The sequence below is a fragment of the Emydura macquarii genome, unplaced genomic scaffold (genome assembly GCF_026122565.2).
Source record: "Emydura macquarii macquarii isolate MOO-44397 ecotype Brisbane River unplaced genomic scaffold, CSIRO-AGI_Emac_v2 contig_2205, whole genome shotgun sequence".
In the NCBI taxonomy this organism is placed as follows: Eukaryota; Metazoa; Chordata; order Testudines; family Chelidae; genus Emydura; species Emydura macquarii.
Genome location: NW_027132342.1, coordinates 13,676,450 through 13,699,911, shown reverse-complemented (window position 1 = coordinate 13,699,911; position 23,462 = coordinate 13,676,450). Strand labels below are relative to the sequence as shown.

The 23,462-nt window shown below is 44.4% G+C and overlaps 1 protein-coding gene across 4 annotated transcripts in view; it reads left to right on the top strand.

The window, feature by feature from the left end:
- The window catches only part of LARGE1 (LARGE xylosyl- and glucuronyltransferase 1), a 358,507-nt gene that overhangs the window by 82,418 nt on the left and 252,627 nt on the right, over positions 1–23,462 (top strand). For all 4 annotated transcript variants that reach the window (XM_067559399.1, XM_067559395.1, XM_067559397.1 and 1 more), the window contains exon 2: positions 2,185–2,371. In XM_067559399.1, the coding sequence (XP_067415500.1) occupies positions 2,266–2,371 (106 nt within the window). In that variant the 5' untranslated portion in view covers positions 2,185–2,265. The remainder of the gene's footprint in view (positions 1–2,184; positions 2,372–23,462) is intronic.

Genomic DNA, 23,462 nt, shown 5'->3' with positions numbered 1-23,462 from the left:
AGGGCAGCTCACCGGTAACTCCTACCCACCTCCGAGGTATGGCTATTTAATCACCTATATTGGAATGGATATGAGCAATCACTCGAAGATAGAAAACAAGGTTACTTACCAGTAACTGTTGTTCTTTGAGATGTGTTGCTCATATCCATTCCACCCCCGTCCCCGCCGTCGGAGTTGGCAGAAAGAAGGGACTGAGGGGGCGTAGGGCCGGTAGTGCCTCATGTGCTGTGGCATGAGCGCGGCACTCCAGGGGGCACCAGTGCCGGCCCTACGGGGTCTGCTAAGGGGAAAAAAGTTCCGGGAACCGTGCATTGTGGCGTGCACACACCTATATTGGAATGGATATGAGCAACACATCTCGAAGAACAGTTACTGGTAAGTAATCTTGTTTTTTAGTTAGCTTGCAAAGATGATGCTATTCGACAAAATATTGGAGGCATTCGGTAAATTTTTTTGTAGACTTCACCCTCCCCTGCTTGAGATCCCAAGTGGCGACGCGAAGTGGAAAATTCTTGAAAAATTCTGTTTCTGAGCCCATCTCTCCTGTCTTTAATATATCTCTTATTTTGGCTTTAGGTTGAATTCAGAATGTACTTTCACGCCAAATTTAATAAATATGTGGTCTTAAAGTTCAAATGCGTTTTCGCTGCACGCAATGGTGATTTTTAAAAATGTAAATCTGTGTAGGAATGAATGTTCTAACTGCTATTTAATGTCAGCATGCAGCAAAAGGCACTATTATTAAAGACTTCACAGTACCTTGATTTTAGCTCTCTCCCTGTCACCATGTTGCACCAATTTTTATTTGACATCACAAACTTTTTCTGGGGAGCCTTTCTGTGCCTGGCATGTGAACCCTGCAAAACCCTGAAACAAATAGATTTGCATGGATTTGATATCTCTGTTTTCTCCCCTATTCCCCTATCCGAATCCTGGTATTTCTCAATATTCCTTCCTTTCTAAGAGGAAGAAAGAGGTGTGAAAATGATTTTAATGCTCCGTGTGTGCCTCTGGGGGTGTACACACAATCATTTACTGAAAATGACTATGATGAAGAAAGGGCTTGAGGTAGTGTTGCCACCTAGGGTTTGTCTACACTAGAAGCACTACATTGGCGCAGCTGCACCGATGCAGCTGAGCTGCTATAGTGTGTCTGGTAAAGACACTATGCTGATGGAGAGCATTCTCCCGTCAGCATAATAAATTAACTTCCACAAGAGGTGGTAGATTTGTTGGTGGGACAACATAGCACTTTCCACCCTGGTGCTTAGATCGGTGTGATGTATGTCATTCAGGGGGGTTGGTTTATTCACACCCCTGAGTGGTGTAAGCTATACTGAAGTAAGTGGTAGTGTAGACCTGGCCCTGCTCTATGAACTGCAAAAGTGCTACTTATTTTTATTTTAAACAAGTCCAGATTTTCAATTTTCTTTTTCCTTTTTCTTTTCAAATAGTGGTAATTCTCTTAAAATATCAAAATCCTCCGTTTTCCATATTATAAAAGAAAGGGAAATACCTCACTATGTTAAGAAAATTGAAATACTCGGGTCAGGTGGAAATGGCATTCCTGAAAGAGGGAAACTGCTTCTTTAACTCGTATCGCAGATAGTCTGAAGCTCCTATCACCAGCTGCTAGTGCTTCTTTCTGTTTTCCATCTGTAGCCATTGTACTGTTTCCTGTCTCCTCCCATTTACGTGTACATCAGCATCACTTTGTAATTGGCAAACCCTATCATATTAGTGGCTACCATAATTCCCACTTTCCCTTTTCTGATTACTTTTCTGAGTCTTTCACTGCCAGCAGCTAGGCCAGCAGTGGACCAGTGTGTTTCCTGCTCTTCAGGAGTAGAGGTAAAGATACAGGTATCTGTCTCTTATCTGCACAGAGGCATCAAGGAAAACTGAGTCTCTGTTCAAAGGGTGGCATACAAATGCTGCCCTTTATAAGATGAGCTCAGTGTGTGTTTAGCTGTTAGGATGATCTATTTTTATTGATTTATGCTCTTTTAGGGCACTTCTCAGAAATGTATTATTATATTTGTTGTACAGAATGTTGAAATGGGAAGTGTTTTGCAATGTGAGGAACCACATTTTCAGCCTCGTTCTGTAGCTTTGCCAGACATTGGAAGAATCTGGCTTCATATGGTGGTATAAACTGGTAACTTTTCCTCCTTTCCCTTTCAGGGAGTAATATGTGGGAGGCTGTGGACTACACGCTTCCGACATAGGAACAGCACTGGATTGGGAATCTCCACTTCTGAGAGAATGCTGGGAATCTGCAGAGGGAGACGGAAATTCCTGGCTGCCTCTCTGACTCTCCTTTTTGTTCCAGCCTTTACCTGGATTTACTTGTTTTCTGGGAGCTTTGAAGGTAAGAGTAAAATACCTACCGGGAACTGATGCATGAGGATGATGGGAGCTGACAAGTGGTAGGATTTCAATCATTATAGGTTAAATAAAGCTGTTGTCATGCACTGCAAACAGCTTCCTGTGTGCAGCTCTTAACAACAGGAGTCCTTGCCATCATCTGACAGACGGGGAGGATGTAGATCCTGGCATCAGTTATTTGCTTTTTCTTTTCCACTTTGGACTTAAAAAGTGTTGTTAGAAATTATTACTCTTTATTCATTTTCTTCTCTATGTTTCCTGGCATTTCACTGTCTGTATCCCATGTCTCGGTGATAGATGGTTATGATAACAAAGTCTTAAATTAAGAGCAGCTCTTAAAAGAGAAATCTTTGTTTATTTAGGTTTTATTGTTGTTAATAATCATGTTTGTTTATGGCAGTGCCTAAGGGCCAACCAAGAATGGGTATCTATTGTGCTTGGCACTGTACAAACAGAGTTGTTGATGGTTCCCCTCCCCTCCCCCTGTCCTCCCCCCGCAAGAGTTTGTAATCTGAATAGACAAGACAGACCTAGTGTGTGGGAAAGGGTGTAGAAGTGCTTAAAAAGGGCATCCATCCGTATGCTCTAGGCACTCTTGAGAGACAACTTAAAACACAAGAGCAGCAATTTAAGCCAACTCGCCACAAGTCTCCCTCCTTTGAAGCGTTCTCCATCCCTATACTTATAATCCCTCCCGTACATCCCATCTCTATCTTCACATACCTGCGAGGAAAATGACCTTGCAATGAGCCCTGACTGTTCTCAGATTTGAGGTGGGGAGAAGGAGGAGTGCAAATTAGAGAGCCATGGGGCCCTCATAGAGAAAACCCTGTCAGAAGCCACATCTCAAGTATACCAGTGGTGCTCCAGCTTGAGCACCTCTGCTGATCTCAACTTATACCAGTGTGGTAGGCCTGTTTGTGTCTTTGTTAACATGGCTGAGATCAGATGTAAGACAGTTTTCAGATGTGTTCTTCCACCACTAGAGAGAGTAGGAAGGTAGTTCCTTTCCCTCAAATTTCTCTTCCCCCTGTTTAGCAGTGCAATAGGAGCTGTTGTAAAAATGTTTGCTAGGATTTGTTGAGTATTTCTGTATGAGGTTATAAAATAACATGTCAGTAAAGTATGCAGGGCTACATACAGAATCTACAGTGCAAGTGGACAGCTTTTCAATCCATTTATCAGTGCCTGGCAAGTGAAACAAATATTGAACACAGAAAATCAATCTTGTATCTAGAGGATCTTAATATATAAAAAACAGCTTAAATGCACTGTCTCTGGCCAGCTCTTGTTTTCTGTAGCTGTGATGGGAATGTCTTTCGCCTTCCCTCTGCAGATGGAGATGCTCAATATAGTATGTGCACTGACTTGAAGCTGTATATAAGTAACTTGGGATAATCACCACTTGGCCAATTAAGTTCTAAATGTGTTGAATTGGGTTTCTGGCATTCGAGGATTTCCTTAGTGACACTTCAGTTAGATGGACGAGAAGGAACTATGGTTCCCAACCTTATTTTCTGTTACTTCATTGCTTGAAAAATTGGATGAGACATTTTATGCTTGGTCAATAGGTGATTTTGTTTTGTGGAAAACTTAAAGAAAATCTGTTTAGCATTTTTTGAGTTATTCTAGCATGAGAAAAAGTGTTTCAGCCACTTAAAATTTGTTCAGATGCCAGTTTTTTCTCTGGTAATTCAAAAAGGTGACCACGTATAGATATGTGCTTGTGTGATTGTATTTAGTTATCTGTGATTCTGCACTAATGTACAATCACTGTGTGAGGTCCTCCTAGGATGAAACATTATAGGATTCATAGTAAACTGGAAAAGTAAGGACAGTAGATAGGTGCTTGAAACAGGTGGCCTTACCTGCTGAAGAGCCATGATTCTGTTTAAAATTGCAATAGTTGAGCAAATATAAACTTCAACTTTTTATTTTTAGAAAAAAATTATGGTCACACTTTATATTAAGATTCCTTTCTATGAATGGTTTATAACTGATGTTATAAGCAAGTTAGAGATATCAGTATTATGTGTTGTATATGTTATAAGCATGTCATTAGAAGGTATTACTATTGATTATAAGTCAAGATTATAAGGAGCTTACTGAGATTTTGAACTCAACAATTGATTAACCAATTATTTAAACATTTAATAATAATTTTCATAGATTCATAGAGTTTAAGGCTAGAAGGGTCCATTAGATCATCTAATCTAACCTGTATATCATAAGCCATTAAATTTCACCCAGTTACCCCTGTGTTGAGCCCAGTAACTTGTCTGAATAAAGCACAACTTGTGTTTGGCTAGAGAATATTTTCAAGAAAGACATTCGGTCTTGATCTGAAGACATCCAAGAGATGGAGAATTCACCACTTCCACAGGTAGTGATTCCAGTTGTTAATCCCCTTCATTTTGTTAAAATTTTTTGTCTAATTTCGAATTTGAATTGGTCTGGCTTCAGCATCCAGACATTGGTGCTTGTTATGCCTTTTTCTGCTAGCTTAAAAAGCCCTTTTGTATCTGGTACTTTTCCCCATGAAGGTACTTGTACACTGTAATCAAGTTACCTCTCAAGTCTTTTTCATAAGTGAAACAGATTGAGCACTTTAAGTTTCTCACTGTAAGAAATTTTCTCCAGTCCTTGTATCATTTTTGTGGCTTGTTTCTGCGCCCTCACCAATTTTTTAACTTCCCTTTAAAAATGTGGTCTGTAGAACTGTACACGGTATTCCCGTATTGGTCTCACCAGTGCTATATACAGAGACAATATCACCACCCTACACCTACACTCTCCTTCCCTCTTTTTGCATCCAGTGGTCACGTTAGATCTATTTTGACACAACATTACACTGGGAGCTCATTTATAAGATTTTTATAAACTATTTGTTAGTAGAACTGTGATATAAAATCTGAGCAATGTGATTATATTTGACCTGATAATTTCCTAGCTCCTGTTTAAGTATATTACAGTCCTGCAATAGATGATTCCCCCTCTCCCTGTTGTTAGGAGGCACCTAGCAACCTGTCACTTCACATCTGTCACTCAGCTGCTGTCACATAAGCTCTGCCCCCTTGGAGTAACCACTAGAGTGGAATACTACCCAAGCTTTGAAAGCAAACACTACTAAAAAAAAGACAAAACAACCTTGATTAGCGCATATAAATAATTATTAAGGTTATGAACCACCAAACTAAAGAGGAGTCTTAATATTGTGTGGTCTTTGAATGTGTCTGATTACCTTTGTTGTTTTTAACACAGTATGGAGAAGCAAGATAACATCAGCTATCAGTTGTTTGGAATGAAAAAGCTAAGCTAATTGCTCACAATCCTTAAATTATCCCTGAAAAGTAAGGGAATAGAGTGGGGTGGGTGGTGTGCCAGGTGTTTAAAATAGGAAAAAAAAAATTACCAAATAATAATTTTAAATAAAAAATTGTGAAAGACACTTCCAGCACCATCATAGATATCCCCCTGGAGCAGCATCCCTCTGAAGGTCAGACTTGTAGTGCCTGGAGAAGATATGTTTCTCAATCAGATGGCTGCTTTGCGTATCTCTTCATAAGGTATGTGAGCACAGAAGTAGCCACTGATCTAGTGGAACGGGCTATGATGTTCAGTCGTGGCTTCAAACTCTTGCCTGTGCAGGCTTTAGTAACGCAGGATTTTAGTAACTAGGATCTATCTAGTCAGAGATGTTTTTGAAGCATTCTTGCCTTTGATATCAGGATGACACAAGACAAAAAGCATTACTTTTATCTTGGATCTCCTTTTACACTGTGGGTTATCATGACCATGCTTTGGCCTTTTGTCTATATGGGTACTGACACAAAGCTTGAATGAATAGACTCCCAGGTATTTCCCTTTTGGTGGAACAGGTTCTTTCTTCCCACTTTTTAGAAAGTGAGCTCTGTGTGTGATCATTCACAACCTTGATTCCAGCTTAAATTTATATGTCTGGAAATGTATTTTATAGTATATGCAAAACAGTACTTTGTCACATTGCTCAGTTTTGTGAAATCAGGTGATGAAAATACCCGACTTTTGTGCTGCATTTTCCACATGTTTTTGTATGTGTTGTTTTTACTCACAGTTTAAGGAGGCAGATGTTTTTGCCTGGGAATTTCCATAGTTTTTACAACACGTTTAAAAATGGCCTAGTGACTGTAGTTCCTACAGAAGCTTTTCAGAGATTCTAGTGGACTTTGAAAGCTGCATTAAGGACAGGCTTCACTCCTTCCTAGACTGCCTCCTTCCTTTTGCCATTTGATTTCCTCTCTTCTGATCCTAACACAATGCACCATGTTGGCTCTGTGTCTCCCATTCCCTCTGCCCTGAACGTAAGAATGGCCATACTGGGTCAGACCAATGGTCCATCTAGCCCAGTATCCTTTCTTCCAACAATGGCCAATGCCAGGTGCTTCAGAGGGAATGAACAGAACAAGTAATCATCAAGTGATCCATCCCTTCTCTGGGGACCATGTGAAACAGATGTATGGGATTGTAATTTGGCAAGAGCTCTCTAGATTATCTGTCTAGTTTAGGTACCCATTTGGCCTGCATTACTGTAATACCTCAGTGTTTCACAGTCTTCAACACATTTACCCTCGTAACACTGCTGTGTGGAGGAGAAGAGATATTATCTTCATTTTACAGAAACTGAGGCATAGGGAAACTAATTGACTTGCCTAATGTCAGGAACACTGTCACAGAGCAAGGAATTGAACTTGGTTTTTCCAAGTCCCAGACTAATACCTTAATGACTTGGCCATCCTTCTCAAAGACTGTGTCGCCTCCAGCTCCATGTGACTTTGTTAAATGCCTTGTGGCTGACATCATTCCCATATAGATTAACTTTTGGGCAGGTAATCAATAGGATGAGAGTTAGAGCCAGAGTGGGGTGAATACCAAAAAAAAAAAAAATAATGCTAATACTCGTAATGTTTAAACAGATTCACTTTGTTGCTGTTTTCACTCTTTTTGTGTTTATTTTTAATAAATAGGGTAATGAATATATTAATTGGCAAGAATATTGACAGACACAATGAGCTTTAAGTTTTAATATTCATGGGAAGAGAATTTTGAAATTGTAATTGTGAATATTTGAATCAGAAACCTGATTCTGGGGATTAAACTCATCCAATTATGTGCTCGAAATTGTATCTCATGACCCTCATGCCTGATCAAAAGAGCCTGAATTTTTATGCTCTTAAACAAGATATACTAGGAATAAATAGTTAAAATATTCATTCAAATAATGAACAAATTTGAGGAAATAATTTCTTCGTGGACAGTTTATTAACAGAAAGAGGCAAAATCTGTAGAATGCATTTTTTATTATGAATTATTTGCCCAGCTCTAGTTAACCATGTCTTCTGCTGTGAATCCCAGAACGTTTCAACTGAGAAACCCTGTTTCAGTGACCACTTAAGGTGAATGTGAGTCTATACTGTGGCAAGGTGGGCCTATTGACCTCTTGAGTCTGCGCTCCCTTCGGCTATGCTAGTGGTGTGGCTGGGTGGGAGCAGGGGGGGCAGTCCCGCCCTCTACCCCAGACCCCGACCCAGGGACCCTGCGAGGAGTAGCCTCAAACAGCTCAGTCCAGGGCTACTACCTTCCCTGGGTCGCTCATCTGTAGCCCCCCCGCTTGTGGTCCTCCTTCAGGCTCTTTGGGGCTGGCGTCCTCTGGTCTTGCCTGGACGGGCTCCTTCTTAATTGCCATTGCTGGGTTCTCTCACAACACCCACACTTGCTCCTCCACCGGCTCCATGCCTTGTAGCAGCTCTGCTCCACTCAACTCCCTCTCAGCTGCGCCCGTCTGCTTGACAGGGAGGCTTTTAACTGCTGGGGCAAGCTCTCCCAGCTGATTGGCCTAATTGCCCTGGAGTAGCCCCAGCTGGATCACCCAGGGAACAGGGATTTGCTAAGCCTGGGGCTGATATATATGCCTTCCAGCACCCTCCTATAGCCATCAGGGCTGGCCCCGTCACATATCCTCGCCCCCTGCTCAAACCCACCGGGTTGGGCAACTTGGGATGTCATACAGTGCACTCGGGACAGCCATCGGCATTCCTGTGGTGACTGCCCGCCCGGTGTTGTATGGTGAACTGGAAAGGTTGCAGGGACAACAACCACCTGGTTACCCGTGCATTTTTCTCCCTGTTCTGGTGCATCCACTGGAGGGGAGCGTGATCAGTCATGAGGGCAAAGTGGTGCCCCAGCAGGTGGTAGCGGAGCGCTTCCATAGCCCACTTGACAGCGAGGCACTCCTGTTCTACCACTGCATACCTCTGTTCCCTCGGGAGGAGTTTTCTGCTGAGGTACATTACTGGGTGTTCCTCGTCTCCTGCCATCTGCGATAGGACCGCCCCCAAGCCCACCTCAGAGGCATTGGTCTGCAGGATGAACTCTTTTGTAAAGACGGGGGCGAGGAGTATGGGGTTACTGCAGAGGGCCGACTGTAAGTCTATAAAAGCTTCTTCAGCTGCAGTGGTCCATCGTACTATATCTGGGCCCCGGGCCTTTATCAGGTCCGTCAGGGTCCTTTATCAGGTCCAGGCTGGCTCTGGAGGCGAAATGGGGGATGAATCGCCACCACACCTAAAAATGCTCGGACCTGCTTCTTCTGGTTAGGCTGGGGCCAATTCTGGATAGCCTCTAGTTTATTTAGTTGGGGTCTCACCACACCCTTCCCTACGGCGTATCCGAGGTATTGAGCCTCAGCTAGGGCTATGGCACACATGGTGGGATTGGCAGTGAGGCTGGCCTGCCTCAGGGTGTTCAATACCCTTTCTACCTTCCTTAGATGAGTTTCCCAGTCTGGGGTGTGAATGACTATGTCGTCCAGATAGGTGGCTGCATAGTCGGCATGGGGCCGCAGCAGCTTATCCATTAGACGCTGGAAGGTAGCTGGGGCCTCATGTAGTCCAAAGGGAAGGACAGTATATTGGAACAACCCATCTGGTGTAGAGAACGTGGTCTTTTCCTTTGCCTCTTTGGCTAGAGGGACCTGCCAATATCCCTTGGTCAAATCAAGGGTGGTTAAGAACCGAGCCTTGCTCATTCGATCCACGAGCTCATCTATCCGGGGCATGGGGTATGCGTTAAACTGAGAAACCTCGTTGAGCTGGTGAAAGTTATTGCAGAACCCCGTAGTGCCGTCGAGTTTAGGCACTAACACAATTGGGCTAGACCACTGACTATGGGATTCTTCTATGATCCCCAGCTCCAACATTTTCCTGACCTCAGCCCTAATTTCCTCTCTTTTGGCCTCGGGTATTCAGTATAACCTCATCGTAACCCTGGCTCCAGGATTTGTGATAATGTGGTGAACAACCTCCGTTGTTCATCCTGGCCTCGTTGTGAAGACATCCCGGTTTCGGGCTACCACCTCGGACTCCTCAGCCTTCTGGTTTGGTGTTAGGTCCGGGGATATATTTACTTGTTGAAGGGGTTCTATGCCCTGGGTTAAGGCCACACGTACTTCCCAGGCCTTCCAGGGCTTTAATAAGTTGATGTGGTAGATCTGTTCTTGCTTGCGATCCCCTGGTTGCCGTACCTTATAGTTAGTCTCCTCCACGGGCTCAACCATTTTGGAGGGCCCCTGCCACTGGACCAACAGCTTGCTTTCTGCGGTAGGGACTAGTATCATTACCTGGTCCCCCTGCTGAAATTGTTGTACCGTGGCTTGACGATTATAGTGGACCTGTTGGGCCTGCTGGGCTTTTTCCAAATGTTCCCGTACAATGGGGGTGACTCGGGCTATCCGGTCTCACCTGGAGTACATGATCAATTACATTTCTCCCGGGTGTGGGCCCCTCCTCCCAAGTTTCCTTGGCTATGTCCAAGATGCCCCGGGGGTGACATCCATATAGTAGTTCAAAGGGAGAGAACCCTGTGGAGGCCTGAGGAACCTCCCGGATGGCAAACATGAGGTATGGCAACAAGACATCCCAGTCCTTTCCGTCTCGGCTCACCACCTTCTTTATCATGGCCTCGAGGGTCCTATTGAACCTTTCTACCAGGCCGTCTGTCTGCGGGTGGTAGACGGAAGTCTGTAGGGTTCGCACATGTAGGAGAGTGCACAAGTCCTTCATCAGTTTTGACATGAATGGGGTCACTTGGTCCGTTAATATTTCCTTGGGTAGCCCCACTTGAGTAGCCCCACTCGGGCAAAAATCTTCAACAGCTCGTTCACGATTACCGTAGAGGTGGTATTCCGCAAGGGGACAGCTTCTGGGTACCTGGTAGCGTAGTTGAGGACGACGAGTGTGTGTTGGTGGCCTCGAGTCATTTTCTCCAAGGGACCCACTAGATCCATGGCAATCCGTTCAAACGGGATCTCGATGATGGGGAGGGGCACTAAAGGGGCCCTTAAGTGAGGCTGCGGGCTGTGTAGCTGGCACTCAGGGCACGTTGCACAGTAGCGCCGAACCTCCTCACGTATGCCCGGTCAAAAGAATCTCCTTAAGATTCAGGCCAGGGTTTTTTCTACCCCCAAGTGCCCTCCAAAGAGATGGCTGTGGGCCAAGCTCAACAAGGCTCTTTGGTGTCTCTGGGGTACCAGGAGCTGGAGCACCTTCTCTCTGTTCATTTCTGTGGCCCGATACAGCAAATCCCCCTTTATCATAAAATAAGGCCCTGGACCCCGAGTTTTCCCCTCCACAGGCACTCCATCTATTTCTGCCACGTCTCTTCTGGCATTGACGTATCTTGTATCTTCAGCTTGGTCTCGGCCGAAGTTCTCTCGTGTTGATCCGGGCTATCCAAGCTCCAAGGGACCCACTTCCACCTCTGCTTCTGGGTTGGTGTGATTTGGTTCAGGGTCCACTTTGGGCCCTTCCTTTCTCAGGGCGGCTTCTCGGGCGGCGGCCCGGGTCTGCCTGCTTACCATGGCTGGCTTCAAACCCTGGGCCAAGATCCTTGTTCCCAACACCTTGGCTGCCCTCCTTTCGGCCCTGGTCTTTCGGCCCTTTTCTGGGGCCGGGAACAGATCCTCAGCAATCTCGGAGAACATCAGGGGGTGGCCATCTGGGGAGGCTAGTCCATTAGCTTGAAGGCCCTCCCTGTCCCCTGACCCCTCCGGGGGAAGTAGGGTTCCAAACCCTGGGAAATCTCTCCCTATAAGTACTGGATATGGAAGCCTAGGAACCACTCCTGCTATCACCCTGGTGATACTTCCCGGAACCTCGATATCCACTGGGACGGTTGGATAGTAACTAACGGCCCCATGAACACATGTTACCCCTGTGCATTTAGCCTGGGTCAATTGGCTGTGCTTTACAAATTTCCCAGAAATGAGTGTAATGGCGCTTCCTGAGTCCACCAGGGCCAGGGTTTTAACTCCGTTTAGCTTCACCGGCCTCATATACCTATGTGGGGTTAGGGCGACCCCCACGAGGTGGATTAGGCTGCAGAAGTCTGCCCTGGTCCCCAGGTTACATTGCATGGGTTCCTCCACATTGGGGCATTGGGCAGCTATGTGTCCCCAGTCCCCACATGCATAACATCGGTAGGAGGCCCTAGGTACCCTTTTATCCTTTGGGCTAAGTGGTCTGACCCGGTACTCTCTGCCCACGTCACCCCGTCCTTTGGTGGCCTCTAATGGGCCCTCCATTTCCCTCATCTTCCGCCCGGTCTTCCCTGGGTTCTCGGATGTCCAGATCCCAGGAACTGGGGTAGGCCTTTTGCCCCGGGGCAAGTCCTCTCTGGTGGTCGGGTAAGACCCCTGGCCGTTACCTACCTCTCTACTAGGGCAATTAATTCATTGTAGGAAGACGGGTCATTCTGGCCTACACAAGTGCAGAGGTCTGGCGGTAGTCCCCTCATGTACCGGTCAATAACGAGAATCTCAAGGACCTTCTCTGGCCGGTGAATCTTCAGCTGCAGCCACTTCTGCGCAAGATGGGCCAGGTCAAATAGTTGTGACCGCAGAACCTTGCCCTCCTGGTACCTCCAGTCATGGTATCTCTGGACCCGCACAGCCGTTGTTACTCCTGCCCGAGCCAGGATCTCAGTCTTTAACTGGTGATAGTCTGCTGCAGCTACTGCGGGCAGGTCATAATAGGCCTTTTGGGCTTCTCCATACTAAAAAGGGGCGAGAATGCCAGCCCACTGGGCCGGGGGCCAAGCCTCACGGGTGGCAACCCTCTCAAAGATGAGGAGGTACACCTCCACATCATTCTCCGCAGTCATCTTCTGCAGATAGCTAGTGGCCCGTAGTGTTCGCATCCCATCCGGCCCAGGAGTGTGGGAGGTCAGGGTCTTCAGGTGTGTCACCACTTCTTGCAGGAGGGCCTGGTCCTGGTTGGCCTGGCTGATCAGCAACTGGTTGGTCTCTTGCTGGAGCCGCATTGATTCCTGCTGGGTGGCTATCTGAGCCCGGGTGGCCTCCTGCTGGGCCGCCGTGGCTTGTATGAGTGCCTTGACTACATCCTCCATTATGGCAAGGTTTTGGTTTTTTTTCCCCTCTCTCTCTCTAGCCGCTGCGCACTAAATCCCACTCCTGACACCAGTTGTGGTGAGGCGGGCCTATTGGCCTCGTGAGTGTGCGCTCCCTTCGGCTATGCTAGTGGTGTGGCTGGGTGGGAGCCGGGGGGGGGGGCGGTCCCGCCCTCTACCCTGGGCCCCGACCCAGGGACCCTGCGAGGAGTAGCCTCGAACAGCTCAGTCCAGGGGCTACTACCTACCCTGAGTCGCTTGTCTGTAGCCCCCCCCGGCTTGTGGTCCTCCTTCAGGCTCTTTGGGGCATCCTCTGGTCTTGCCTGGACAGGCTCCTTCTTAACTGCCGTTGCTGGGTGCTCTCACAACACCCACACTCGCTCCTCCACCAGCTCCACACCTTGCAGCAGCTCTGCTCCACTGACTCCACGCCTTGTAGCTGCGCTGCTCCCTCTCAGCTGCGCCCCTCTGCCTGGGGCAAGCTCCTTGATTGGCCTCAGCTGGCCTGATTGACCTAATTGCCCTGGAGTAGCCCCAGCTGGATCACCCAGGGAACAAGGATTTGCTCAACCTGGGGCTGATATATATGCCTTCCAGCCCCCTCCTATAGCCATCAGGGCTGGCCCCATTACAATACATTGAGTTCAATTGGATTTGAATAAGGATCTGGGAAAAGATGTTTCAGATTTAGTATTCTGTATTTAGTAGGAAACCTATGATTTTTTTAGCATGGGCACTGAAATATGGTGTCTTAGCAGTTCTTTTGCTGGAAGCAAGTATATGTGCATTTTTGATCTCAGAGATCTTAGGACAGTAGCTTTCAACCTTTTTTTCATTTGCGGACCCTAAAAAAAATTTGAATAGAGATGCAGACCTCTTTGGAAATCTTAGATATAGTCTGCAGATCCCCAAGGGTCCATGGACCACAGGTTGAAAACCGCTGCCCCAGAAGAAACAAAAGAGTCTCATCACCATGGTAAGGGTGCTAGGGTGATGCACAGGTCAAACATCATTACCTGACCTTGGTGTAACACATCTGGTAATTTGGATGCATGGCAGTACTGAGGAAGGTTTTAGGTCTGCTTTTCTCCATAAGCTCCCTTTGTGAACAGTGACTGTCTCTCTGCAAAGACTTAAGTTTCATAGCTTGCAAGTCTGTACCTCCAAAACTAGCCTTTGACCTAAAGGTCTGAGAGCCCTCACCTGTCCATCATCTTAGCAAACAAAGTTAATAATGAACCCTGAAAATGAATGAGACTTTGCTTGCCTGTAGGCTAATGCCACTGGCGATTGGAGGGAAAACTTCCTGGCTATCTGTGAATCTTTTCTTGTGTTGTCTTTGCTTTCTTTGCCTAGGCAGCCATTATTTCCCATTTCTATTCTGTATTTTCTTTTTCTGTCAGAAAGGATCTTCTCTGACCAGGGATAAACTCCCAAGCTATTCGGGAGGGTAACTTAACCAATGCTGTTCTGGAGTGTTTTGGCTTATTTGTTTCCCCCCACTCCCTTGTGGTAACCCTTGGAAAAGGGAGTGGCCCTAAAATGGAACTGCTTGAAGTTGAGTGAATCTATCCCCAAGAGATGGGACATCTCCAGATGTGTGAACTTGAGGCACTGTCAGAGCTGTCTAGAGTGCTAATTGTAGGAGAGTTAGCTATGACTGCTCAGCCATCAGAGCAGAGCTCTCTGTCTAGCTTCTCTGGCTGTGTGTTTTGAACCCTGGGGTTCTGAGCCTGCATCTAAATGCACATGGTGGGATGATTTTTGCTGTGCTGTATTTATTTTGCTTGGGTGTGGTTTGGCTTTTTTCTTGGGGATTTTTTTAACATGCAATATTCCACATTTCATACCATTTTACAGAGACACTTTTATACAGTTCACTGATGCGTAGGTGCTTATTCTAGTTTTTGTGTTCCACTCTGTTGTGTCAGCTCCTCTGCAGCATATAGTATCAGTAGGAAATACGGTACGCTAGCTTGCAATACCGGCACTATGCCCAAACACCCCTTTCCTGACCTGAGACGCTTGTACACCGTCACATGTCTGTGTGCCAGTCAATACAGACCTTGTATGGGATGGAGAGCAGGTGTTACCCTGTTGGGTAAGTGGTTTCTTCACTTGAAGTTTTGCACATCTGCCTCCCTCCTATGGCTTCGCATCCTCCATATCCCGCTTTGAGACTGGGGCCTAAGTAAAGTTTTTACTGTATCCACCTGCCCTTTGAGAAACAAGTGGAATGAATAGCCAACTGTAAAAACAAATTATGGGCTGGCAGCATCTTTACTCCCTGTACTCTTTAGGTATCCCAACAATAAGAGAAAGTGATAATGATCTGAAAGCTTGTGTGTTCTTATCCTGAGGGTCTCTCTCTTTAAATTTATCAGATGTTTGGGGTGCGGTTCCCTTGGATATTTGGGGCTATAATAGAGATTCTTCTAACCTGTGGGTTGTGTAATGTCAGTTTCTTTCTCTGCACTCTATGAAAAATGACTCAACACATAGAGTGTAAACATACAAACATCGAACTTTGTTCCTTGATAAGTCTGTCTCGTTCATTCTTTAAGTACTATCTGTTGGGTGTGCAGAGTCCTATAATTGCCTTTATTAGACTTACAGTAGTGAAGTGCAGTTTACAAAATTCTCTGTTAGTTATGCTATGCTAAACCAAATCTATAATCAATAATCTGTTTGTGTTTTGAAAAGTGTAATATAAATGAACATTTTGAAGAAAAAAACAGAAGATAAATCTACTGCACTTACTTAGAACAGTTTTCTCTGTCTAATGTGCTGTTCAGGGACTAAAGACAAGGTGCCATATCAATACACTTTTAATAGTAATTTTATGGCTATTCTAAAGAGTAACAACACATTAGACTCCTGTCCTCCAAACTGCTCTTTGCAGATGGACCTATGAGCTTGTGCAGAAGCAGAATGAAATCAGTGGGGATCTACACAGGCATAGCTGGCTTGCCACATATAGCAGCTTGCAGGATTAGATTTAGAACACTAGTGTCCTCAAGTGGAAAAATAGTAAGTATAAAGGTTGAGGTGGTCACTGTGCAGTTTAATACTGGTGTATATTATAATGTTTAAGGAGATCAATAATAATCTACTATATATTGTAAAAGTAATTGCTGAAGCAATGAGATAGTATATGCTCTCCTATGTTTTATAATACTGATTGCAGGTTCCTGAAAAGAAACTATGGTAAATACTGGAATGATAACATGAGGTGCTTTATGTTTACAAGGTAATGACTAAATTGTGGGCTGAATAAACGACAGCAAAAAATCTGTGGCAGATAGCCTTTCCCCCCTCCTTCTTAATTTTATTCCTTCCATCTCTTTTTTCTTTACCCATACATCTTTCCTCCTCCTCCCCTCCATGTCAGTAAGCATCTCAGAATAGCTGTAATAGGGGTTTTCATTTGTCTAATTTGTGTTTCAGAACTGAACTGACATGGAGGGTTTGGGATTCTTTCAGTGTAAACACATGAACAGTTACAAGCATCTTCTGGTTTGTGGGGATTCATGGATTTTTAAAGCCAGATGGGACCACTGCGATAATCTAGTCTGATCTCCTGTATAAAATAGGCCACAGAACCTCACCCAGTAATTCCTGCATCAGGCCTATAACTTCTTATTGAGCAAGATCAGATCTTTTAGAAAGACTGCTAAACTTGATTTAAAGATTTCAAAAGTGATGGAGATTTCACCACAGCCCATGATAAGTGGTTCCAATGGGATTACCTTGCACTGTGAAAAATGTGTGCCTTATTTCTAAGAGAGCCTGCATTTATCTAGCTTCAGGAGGGGGAGAAGAAAGAGGAGAAGGAAGTAGGAAATAAAAAATACTCTTTCCATTTCAACAGCTAGCCAGTCTCATTTTCATTGGTTTTTGATATCTCTCCCCACTCCTTTCTCATGTGAACATTTTAATTTCTCTGCGTCAATGGAAGGTAATGAGAAGCAGGGGTAGTAAATGGTCAGCTGCAAAAGTGGCTGGCCAACAGCTTGAAAATTCTGAGAAATTCTGAGCCAATTGGAACAGCGTTTTTTCTGCATTCATGTTGTTAGTACTGAGAAACAACAATACAGCATGTGATAAGGTGGCCCAGACCTACGGTGCCCTCTTATGGCAGGTCAGGCATGGATAGGTGTGCCTGCCTCTGTTCCCCCCCAGTCCAGCCATAAAAAGAGTACAGACTCTCACTGTTGGATATAAGGGCCCTCCTCTGAGCATCACTAATTTATGTACAGGTACAATAGTTTATAGAACCCTCATGGTAAAACTGTTTTCCTAATTCCTATAGTAAAGCATGTAAAGGCATTGTGATTTTCCATTCCCTCTCTCTAGGGACATCCCTTACAGTTCACCCATCTATAAGTCCACCAACACTTGGTCCCAGTTCTGCCCTGGTTCCGGGGCCCCACTCCCCAGCCTATCCATCCAAGAGTGACCAGTTGCATGGACTCTTCTACTGAAAACACAGTCCAATATCTCAGCCTCCCAGCACTGGCTTTCCAGCTCAGGAAGGTCAGCAGGTTAACCCCTCCACTGGCTTCCTAGCCATTCCTCCCTATTCCTAGTGATGGCCTGCATGAGCTTTCTGCTCTCTGCAGTTTCCGTGTCTCTCCCAGGCTGCTCTCACCTGCTCCTTTCTTTGCTGCTCCAGTCTGTGCTCTCAAGGGACAGCTCTCTGATTCTCCAGGTCTCCAACTCACCCTTTCTCCTTCCCTCTAGCACCCATGTGCCCTCTTTTAAGCCCAGTTGGGAGGCAGCTAATCAATCACAGGTGCACTGGATCCTGTTCCCTCTTAATGGAGCCAGTCCCCCTATGATATAACAATTATGCAAATTAGACGCCAACAGCCAATCAGAGCTCATGGGATTGCATAATAGTAGGGCCCTGAAAAAATCTCAGTTGGTTGGTGGTTTTGGTTTTGTTTTTTAATTCATGACAGTGTCATGGGTGAAGTAGCAATTTTTGACCGGATATGCACGGAGCACAGTCAACGAAAGATCACTGCTGCAACCCTTTGCATAAAACCATCAGCCAAATCCGGAGATTGGTGTGCAGATACAATCTCCTGCCTCCCTGCTCTTGGAAAAATTGCACTAATTCTCAGGATGGAGCAGGCAGGACCGGGCAGCAGCAGCCATTTTAAATTATACCGGCCTTCTCAGAAACAGTCTCCCTGCAATGCTTCCATTTCTCCTCGTGGCTCATTAATATGCAGAGAGAGATGGAGCCTAGGGGGCAGGCATGGAGCCAATTGGGGGCCACCCCAAAGGACACTGCATACCTAGGGTCTACCCTACGTTCTGATGCCTGCTTCCGCCTCCCCACTGTTGGAAAAATCGTGATATTAGACTTATTTTGCAATAGTCGTGCAGTCCACAAAATCATGATTTTCTCAAGTCCATAATTATAGGAGAAAAAATTGTACAGACATGCATGGGCAACTATACAGCATCCTGCACTTTGATTAACTAAGACAATACCATTTCAGCATAATGCATAAATAAACTGCACTACAGTGCATGAAGTGGACTATAGCAAATATTGTCCTAAGAACTATAAATATTACACTGCTACAGTCACGAAAATTGTTGCCATTTCAAACACCAGATAATTTTATAGGATAATTATCAACCACACCCAAAATTATTAGGTGCTAGTTACTAGAAGTCTTGTAAGGCTTGAATGATCACTTGCCACCTGATCGGGAAATCTAATCTCCCAGCCAGATGCTTTCTTCTGAGCCAAAGCGTATCCCCCTTTTAAATTTAAAAAATAACTCTTCAGAAAGGATCAAACCAAACACAATTTTAGTAGCATTTTAAGAGTGATTATTCACTTTAGGAAACAAGGTTTACTATAGTAGAAATTTGGCCATTAACCATTCATGATTTGTAATCTTCTTTCTTAACAGTATCTGTGTGTTGGATTCTTCAAATAAAACACATACTTTCTTAAAAGGAAACAATGTTTACAAATTACCCCTATTGCATTAACAGATAGAAGGTATTACTCTTTTTCACAGGATTAATGCATTACGTACTCAAGAGCTCTTTTAAACTAATACCAGGATTTTAGTAATTTACAATCAGTAAGCCACCTCTCTGGCACTGGATTTAATTTAACCAAGTCATATTATTTCCAAAAAGGTGATTGTACTTCTTAACCAAAGCGTTAATGATGTTCCCAAATTAATTGTTAACACAGAAACTCCTTTTTATATCCCCAAATAATGATATCCTTCCAAAATAATCTGCACTGATTTTAACAATGGCTTCTGTTAGTCTGAAAGCTTAATGTGAGGCAGTATTCTTTTCCAGCAGCATGAACAATGATCATTAGTTATTTCACCTCTTTGCTGCAATGTGTTGCAGAATCTGGGGTTTAAAATTAAAATGCCAAAAGAAAGGTAACAGACTGCAGAATATTTTAAAAGTAGCCTCATGTAAAAATCTTATCAGTCTAGAATATATAGTTATTGGTTTCCAAGCTCCAGCTAGCCTTCTTTGAATTTTTGTCAATGTACCACTGAAGTAAGTACATCTGAAAATAAGTTAACTTGCATATAGTTTCTGGATGAGGGTATTGGTTGCCAATTTGTGTGCATTTAAAGAGGAACATGATGCTGTAGAGTAGAATCTTTCTGAAGAATAGAAATGCCTTCCAATTTTCTGAAACTTATTGTTTGTCTGTTTAGATTAGAAGATACTTCCATTGTCCAGGAATTCTGCCTCCGTAGGAATGACCTGGCTTCAGTGCTTTTGCTAGCGACTGTCTGTTTCAGTTTTGATTCCTAGTTTCAGCAGGGTTAAAATTTGAGTGTGCACAATTTACCTCTATGATTTCTCTTCAGATATTATTTTCTCCCCAGATCTGAAACACTCGCATATACCCCTGCCTTCAGTTGCCATATTTGCACCTCAGTGATTTAATTTTAATAGCAGAGATTAAGCCATCTCAGCTCGTCAGAGAGAAGATATTAATCATCATCAGGCCCAATGAGAAGTTTAATTTTCTGCTTCTCTTTTTTTCACTAAACTCTGGCGGCTGTCACTCGCACCAATGTCTGTGGGACATTGAATAATCTGCCTCTGCAGAAGCATTTCAGTGGTTTCACTCCTTTTATTTCCTCTGTCAGTCTCAGTGAGTTGCAGGCTCTAATTGAAGACCGCTGTCAAGAGATGGAGGGAAGAAAATTCTCCCTTGCGCAAAGCTGGCTCTGGAACTCATGGTTTTTACTGTATTGAGTGAATGGATAAATTAGATCAGAGCACTGAAATACCTGGGAGTTGTAGTTTTGGTATGTGAAATTCTATCTGAGCCCTTCAGAAGCATCCTTTGTGGGTTTTTTGTTTTGTTTTGGTTTTTTACTTCATTACTATAATTAGTTTTATTGTGTGCTTGTGGTGTGGTGGAAAAACCTTTAACACTAGACGCTTGACTGCACAGCAAAGTTTCACCAGTTATACTGGTATAAGTATATTGGTATAATTAAACCGCTATACTAATCCCAGACATTCTTATTTTGGAATAAGAGTGGCTTTTTTCAGTTTATCTTAAGTTGCTTCCAAAGCAAAGTACACTAGAATAAGAGTGTCCACACGAGGAGTTCTACCAGTATAACTGTATTGGTTTAAATTCACATCCTGCCTTATACTAGTATAATTTTCCCATGTAGACAAGCCCTAAGAGCCATCACAATTATTCTAAAAAATACCAGGATGGTCCACAAGGTCAGGCAAATATTGAGTTCTCTTTGAACATCCAGAGGACACTGAAGCCTCTAGTCCAGTGGTTTCCAACCTTTTAGGCTCGAGGGCTACAAATATAATTTTTACAACCCTGAAGGGCCATCAGTCTTAAAAAATAATAAAATCTCATAAAAGATGTATTGACGTATACACCATTAAGGGCTACAGATCACTACATATTTAAAGTAAACATTTTGATGCTACTGTGCTCATTTTTACATTCACTGTTTTACACCTACAAATCACTCACAGTATGTCACACACTCACAGACAAAGCACTAGTGTAGGTGACTGACTGTCACTACACACTGAAGCATATGGCGTGGCAGTTAAGCCACAGTGGATGGCCTGCTAAGTGCAAGCCAAACTGGAAGGCCCTGATTTTTAGAGTCTTGTCCCTCCTCAAGCATGGTGGGTCCTGGCTGATCCTCCAGCAGCTTCCTCCCCCACCACTGCAGCCAAATGGAAGGAGTTCTGCAAGGAGGCTGCCTCCTCACTGATCTCCCATCCCCTTGGCTGCAGCAGGGAAACTGCACGCATCCAGTAGCTCCACCTGGATACCTAGGCAGTGGGTCCCTTCTGCACCCAGGGGGATGGGAGATCAGTGCTCCCCTCCCTCTGGCTCCAGCAGAGACTCCAGCGCCTATTGACCTAGGCAGAGCACTTTCCCGTGCTCCCTGCTATAGCCAGGGGGAGGGGAGCGCTGATCTACCGTCCCCTTGGATGCAACAAGGAACCTGCACTGGTCTTCTACACTTTGCCTAGGTCCTTAGGTGGCGGCTCTCTACTGCAGCCAGCAGGAGAGGAAGCGCGGGCTGCTTTGAAAGACCTTGCTGGCCACTTTTGGCCCCCGGGCCACAAGTTGGGAACCACTGCTCTAGTCTCCAGCATTAGCATGTATTTTTCGCTTAATGGGCTAAGGTAGCCGTTACTGGCTGTAAAATTTGGTTAGCTGCCTCTAACTGGTGGCACAGTTCACATTTATCACTCAGATGGCAGATTTCCAGGTATGACAATGACTCAGCAGAGTGGCTTCTACAGTGTGTGACCTGAAATCACATGAATTCCTACCCATCACATTTTTAAATGACTAGTGATTTTGTGTGACTCAGTGTTTGGCTGTCCAGAAGGAAATATCTTAAAAGGGCCTGATTTTTAGAAAGTACTCAATGCCAATGTTTTAAAAATCTCTTTATGATCTTTAAATGCCCTTTAATTTGAGGTGTCTTTTGTTGGGCACCCAAAAACTCTGGCTTTCAGAATCACTAGTTACTTCTGAAAATTTGTCTTTATGGTGCAGTGCTCCACAAACTCTGAGTGATTACAGGGCCAAAGCATAATTTTTTCGGGCCCAGTACAAACTTGTAACATGGGCCCCCTCCCACATACATACCACAATTCCTCATCCCATACATACAATCTCATGAGCCATGAACATTTTTTTCCTCATGGTAATGGGGGTTGCAGCCTGGGTCAGGCGCCCCAGGGCCTCTGGGCCCTGGTAAAGTGTAACCTTCCCCTCCTCTCCCCCCCATGTGGGGGCCCTGAGTGGTTGAATTGTTCCTTTCAACATAGAATCATAGAATCATAGAATATTAGAGTTGGAAGGGACCTCAGGAGGTCATCTAGTCCAACCCCCTGCTCAAAGCAGGACTAACCTCTGCTATATCATCCCAACCAGGGCTTTGTCAAGCCGCAGCTTAAAAACCTCTAAGGATGGAGATTCCACCACCTCCCTAGGTAACCCATTCCAGTGCTTCACCACCCTCCTAGTAAAAAACATTTTCCTAATGTCCAACCTAGACCTCCCTCCCTGCAACTTGAGACCGTTGCTCCTTGTTCTGTCATCTGCCACCACCGAGAACAGCCTAGCCCCATCCTCCCTAGAACCCCCTTTCAGGTAGTTAAAGGCCGCTATCAAATCCCCCCTCACTCTTCTCTTTTGCAGACTAAACAAGCCCAGTTCCCTCAGCCTCTCCTCATAAGTCCTGTGCTCCAGCCCCCTAATGATTTTTGTTGCCCTCCGCTGGACTCTCTCCAACTTGTCCACATCCTTTTTGTATTGGGGGGCCCAAAACTGGACACAATATTCTAAATGCGACAATGAAGACTCTTGCATAACTGCAGTTTCTTCATCTCCTCAAACACCTTTGTACTTTGGTCTTTTTGGATGAACCCTTTTAGCTGCAGCCTGTGTATCAGTTATGCAGTTACTGAATCTTCCTGATTTTTACTGAATGTAGCCTTTTTAAAAGGAGAGCTTAGTTGCTATCAATAGCTCCTTTTCCACTTGGGGACTGAAGACCTGATATACCCGTAAATTAGAACAAAATGACATTAGCTCTCAGAACAAAATGCTATTACACACGACAATTGCAGGCTGTGAAGGAAAAAGAAACAACAAATCTAAGACTATTAACACCATTTTCTTTTTAATTGGCATAGTTGGGTTGGTTTTTTTTTTTTTTTTTTTTTTGTAGGTTGGTTTGAGGGAGCTGGATATATAATAATTTTAGTATCAGCTGGAGGCAAAATCTAATAGTATCTTTATAGGAAGAATGTATAAAGCATATTGGGCTCCAATGTACAAATTGGAAATCCCATGCACAAGGGAGGATAAAACATGCCGTTTTATTGTTCTTAAGGGCAAGGTAATGCCTTTGGCAATAGCTTGTTTTGGAAAATATTTGCATATTTCAATAAACAGCCTTATATTTTTAATAATTAAAGAGCTTGTTTGCCTCATATATCCACCAGTAAAAAGCAAGCAGGAGGAAGATGTTATTGTATTGCTAGAAGTATTCCTATACATTGATGGAGCTTTAGGCACAACCTGGCTGCACGGGGCATTGCTGTCTGAC